The sequence below is a fragment of the Vicia villosa genome, linkage group LG5 (genome assembly GCF_029867415.1).
Source record: "Vicia villosa cultivar HV-30 ecotype Madison, WI linkage group LG5, Vvil1.0, whole genome shotgun sequence".
NCBI lineage: Eukaryota > Viridiplantae > Streptophyta > Magnoliopsida > Fabales > Fabaceae > Vicia > Vicia villosa.
The window spans coordinates 94,340,876-94,345,899 of NC_081184.1; the positions used below are offsets into that span (position 1 = coordinate 94,340,876).

Genomic DNA, 5,024 nt, shown 5'->3' on the forward strand with positions numbered 1-5,024 from the left:
GCTCACGTGTCTACGCTTCATTGGCTGCTTTTCCCACATAGTAGTGATTCTATCTTCTTGCCAATAATTGGAATTAGGGTGTGGCAGATCCTGATTGGCTCTTGTTTGATTTTTGTCTTTAGTGATTTTAATGAAAAGTGTACCAATTGATATGATGTTATGTATATATTTGGTCACGCTACACAAATGCATGCTGATAATAAACACCACAATAAACCTGAATAATTGATGAATGAATTGAAGTATGGAATGGGAAGCTGGGCCATGCGCCCCTGGGCTTCCATCTGTTTCAGGATTTCACCCCCCTCTTCGCTGATGTACCATCCATCTATGGCCTTGGGCCTTGGACGCAGTAGCTATCCCCACCCCCATTTTCTGGCCCAGTCTTGGCCTTAACTGTCTTTAGTTCATTAAAAAATGCTTTTACACCCTCCTTAAAAATAATAAAAACAAATAATAAAATTGATTTTTCTTTAATTCTTTTTGCAATTAATTCCTTTTTTTCTAAATAAAGATAACAAATACTTTTCATCCAATTAGATTTTTTAGAATGTTGGAATTTTAATTGTTGTTTTTTTTTAACTTTGATTGGTTGGTAAACCATAATAACAAAAATACTTAGTTCCTTTGTTAATTCTTGAAAATAGTTTCTACATGAATGAAATGCAATTGTTGTGAATAATTTCCTTCATTTTGTGAATATATTTTTGTAAGTAGTTTAGATTTTAATTCTTTTCTTTTGTGAATATTTTTCTTATATTGTGAAATGCTTGAATAAAACTTTTCTTCCTCATTTTCTATTAGAATAACCCATAACATAGATTTAGAAATTAGGCTAGTTCCCTATTTTTCATTCTTTTTCTTTTTACAACATTAAAACATCTAATAAATATCAAAATAAAATCCCTATAAAAAATACAAAGAAAACACTTAAAAAACATTAATAAAAAAGTGAAAATCATTAAAAAGGGAATGGAAGCTTGAATCTCCCTTGCTTTAGGGAATCATTCGAGTGCTTGGATCTCCCTTGCTTTAGGGAACCATTCGGGCGTAAGTTCCCAAATTCTAAAAGACACAAACCAAAGAGTAACTCGAGTTTCCCTTGCCTTAGGGATTTCCTCGAAACACTCAAACTCTCTCTCTCTTCTCTCCTTTCTTAAGGGCATTGTTATCTCCGCTCTATTGCATCCTATGCTGTCCCCTTATGCAAGAGCGCGAGCGTTAACTCCGCCCAACTAAAAAACACAAAAACAAACAGAAAACCTTGAGCCGAACTACGGCGCTCTGATTCCTGAAAAGGATACGTAGGCATCAAGTCGCGGGGCTTGAACGAGCACATTTGTAAATAATTCCTTCTTTTCCCCGTATTTCTTTTGCATTCATTCGCATATAGACATAGACATAGTACACACCCTTTAGATAGAAACAAACATAGGTGGATACCATCGAGTACGATGGGCGCGAGGGGTGCTAATATCTTCCCCTTGCGTAACCGACTCCCGTACCTTGATTCTCTGGTCGCAAGACCTTGTTCCTTCCTTTGTTAGGTTTTTTGATATTCCTTTCCCTTATGGGATAAATATATTGGTGGCGACTCTGTTCATTTTTCGCGAGCGTGCGACAGCTGGCGACTCTGCTGGGGATGTTGCTAGACCTATTGCGGGTCCATGCCTAAGCGAGTCGATCCTAGCCTTTGTTTGTTTATTTTATTGGGTGTTTATTTGTTTTTTTTATGTCTATATCTTGTATATATGTTTGCATGTTTATTTTATGCTTGCATATCATGTTTATTTCTGCTTGCACATCATGCATTTGGACTATATTATGGGTCCCCGTGGGGGCCACATATTTTTTCTGCTTTGTTTTGCAGGTGGGGGGTTTTTGTGAGGTAAAAGGCCCACTACCCAGGCCAGTGACACATAGGATTAGCGTGGATGCTCATGTTGACTCCCGTGGCTCTTGCTACGATCGAGCTTGACATGGGGTACCACAACTGGGCGAGGTTCTTTCATGGAACACTGTGTCTGGCACGCTTGCTGCCTCAAACACTTTGTACCCCATGGGAACTGTAGACCCTAGTGACCATTAGGGACCACCTGTCCGTGTCTAGAATTCATACCTGTGAGTTTGGGGTGGGACAGGACACTAGCCTTCATCATACCCTGATCTCCATTTTGCAATCTGAAGCCGGAATTTTGAACCTGTTACATTCAGTGTTACCCAGATATCCAGAGCTGCGAGGGACATTCAGTCTCTTACCACATCACACACATGACACATCATGCTATTGCATCCACCTCACTTCATTCGTGGAGAATCCTAAAGTCTATTTCCAAAAAAGGATGTATATACTCTTTTGGCAAAAAAAAATAAAATAAAAGAAATAATGAAAAGACTTTAGGATTCTCCCAATGAAATGCATTCCACCATATCATTTAACATGCATGTTCATTTATTTTCAGGAATTTTTGGCTTTGTCTCCGACCAACACATGGCCCCACCAATGAAGACTGGTAGACGCAATCCCTCTTATTCTTTCCTGGATCCGAATCTGGATTCCCTTGGGTGTTTAGCAAAGAAGATTACGCCAGATGAGTCAACCAATTTCCGAGAAAAATATGGGTACATTCTGAGCCTTCTCAAGATGCCGTTCACCAAGTACGAGCAAGAGGGAGTTCATACTTTGCTTCAGTTCTATAATCCTCCCCTTCGCTGCTTCACGTTCACCGACTACCTCTTGGTTCCAACATTAGAAGAGTATTCCCTATTTCTTGGCGTTCCTATAAAGAAGGAAGTACCATACTATGGCACCATGAAGGCCCCTGATTCCATTGAAATTGCTAAGGCTCTTTATTTGAGCAAGTCGGTCGTGGAAGCAAATCTCACTAAGAAGGGAGGAGGTTTTGGTTTTTGCATGGAGTTTTTGGTCAAAAGGGGTTGTGAGGCTGCTGAAGCAAAGGAATGGGACACATTTAGGGCTATCCTGGCTCTAGGTATCTATGGTATCATGATGTTCTCGAACATTCCTAACTTTGTTGACATGAATGCAATTCATATGTTCATTCTGCAGAATCCGGTTCCTACACTTTTGGGGGATGTTTATCACTCCATTCATCACAAGAGTAGTCAGAAGGGAGGTTTGGTTAGATTCTGTGCTCCGTTGTTATATCGTTGGTTCAGGTCACATTTGCCTGAGTGTGGCGCTTTCGTTGATAATAGGCACACATCTATGTGGGCTGAGAGGATTATGGGGCTTAGGGCCAAAGATATTGTCTGGCACAACAGATCTTTAGATGACATGGAAGTTATTATGAGTTGCGGAAAGTTCAAAAATGTACCTCTCATGGGTCTTAGAGGTGGAATCAACTATAATCCCGTCCTGGCTAGGAGAACATTTGGATATGCTTTTATCAGTCCCCCTGAGCAGACAGAAATCGCTGAGAATATTTTCTATCATTCGGCCACCGACAGTGGGCAGATGGCAGAAGCTGTACAAGCCTGGAAGAGTATTTGTTGGAGAGATAAAAAACATTTTGGTCAGCGAGATTGTGCTACTTATGAGGATTATACTAAGTGGGTCGAATCTGTGGTTGCTGTTCGAGGGATGCCCTTTCCCCCCAAAGATCCTTTGTACCCCCCTGCTGGTGAACAACCCAACATTGTCTCCATGCCTCGTTATAATCGAACTGTTGAGCAGAATTGAAAGTTGACTGAACAGGTGGAAACAATGCATGTTAAGATGAATACTGCTAGGCAAGAGAAGCTTTCCTCACTTCATAAGTTGAAAATGAGAGAAATAGAGCTTGAAGAATTGTATGTTAGAGGAAGTACTTCTCAGAAAAGGCCAAGAGTGACTATAGACCCTAAATCTACTGAATCTCAAGAGAAGAAGCTGAAAGAACATTACGAGGCTCAGTTGGCAGATTTGACTGAAAGATTCCAGATTCAGACTAAAGAAGCCAATTCAGAAAGGGCTCGTCGAAAGAAAGCAGACAAACTCTTGTTGGAACGCCAAGGAACCTTAGAAAAGTGCTATGAAGAAATCCGAAAGCTGAAGGGTCAAGTAGAAGAAAAAGGTCAAGGTAATACCCAAGCTCAAGAGGAAGCCAGATGTTGGGAGTTGAAGAACCGCTACATGGAAACAATGCATTTCAGAAAGGACCTGCTGATTCAAGAGATCATTAAGAGACCAACCCGTGCTGAGACGAAAAAGCTTTTTGAAGAAATGAAGACCTGGAGTTATAAGAACATTGGAGACAGCCCCTTTCGTCATTTGGACATGGGAGATCCTGCTTAGTGTTGACTTTGTTGTAGAATCACCACCAGACTTGTTGGATGGGATTCTTATTTCTATTGCTGTATTTGTTGGCTCATGGGAGCAGAATATTTTGTACTTCAAGAACTTGGTTGCAGAATTAATCGATTATGTTTGCTTATCTTGGTTGTGCTTATCTTGGTTATGCTTCACTATCTTCTCCGTTATCCTGTGTTGTTGGTTTGAGACAAAGCTAAAAAGTCTTGAAAATAATAAAACATGCACACATGCACCCATGCACTCATATCATATTGCATTTACAGGTTTTTTATCAGATTCTAATTGGGGTCCCTTCCAACAACAGATTTCTTTCCCGACGACGAAGCTGACTTTCTTACATCCTTACCGCACCAGAAACAACGAGAAGAGAATCATGGACCAATTTGAACAGAATCAAGCTGCCCTCCGTATGGATATGGATGTTATGGGGGGAAAGGATGACCCAACTTATGGAGACCCTCCATGTCGTTGTCCAAGGACAAGAAGAGCTCAGAAAGAGCATTGCTGGATTGATCAAAGACACTCCTACCAACTCTGTTGATGGAGGGGTGAAAACTAAGGAGACTCCTATTAATGAGACACTTAAAGTAGTGGATGACCACCATGAGGTTATTGATCTTGAACATGATCTTACTGCGGAGTTGACTGAGACTGCTAAGATGTACCAAGCTCTTGAAGAACGCCTTAAGGCCGTTGAGGTTGCTAAAAC

At 40.6% G+C, this 5,024-nt stretch overlaps 1 protein-coding gene across 1 annotated transcript; it reads left to right on the forward strand.

Annotated features, from left to right (window-relative positions):
• The first annotated feature begins 2,491 nt into the window (after window positions 1-2,491).
• LOC131605026 (uncharacterized) lies at window positions 2,492-3,703 on the forward strand. The gene has a single exon (XM_058877427.1). It carries the CDS (start codon window positions 2,492-2,494, stop codon window positions 3,701-3,703), a length of 1,212 nt encoding a protein of 403 aa, XP_058733410.1.
• Window positions 3,704-5,024: the final 1,321 nt, after the last annotated feature.

Bases quoted from the DNA above. Each gene is read 5' to 3' on its own strand.
- LOC131605026 (XM_058877427.1), top strand. From the start codon at position 2,492: ATGGCCCCACCAATGAAGACTGGTAGACGCAATCCCTCTTATTCTTTC.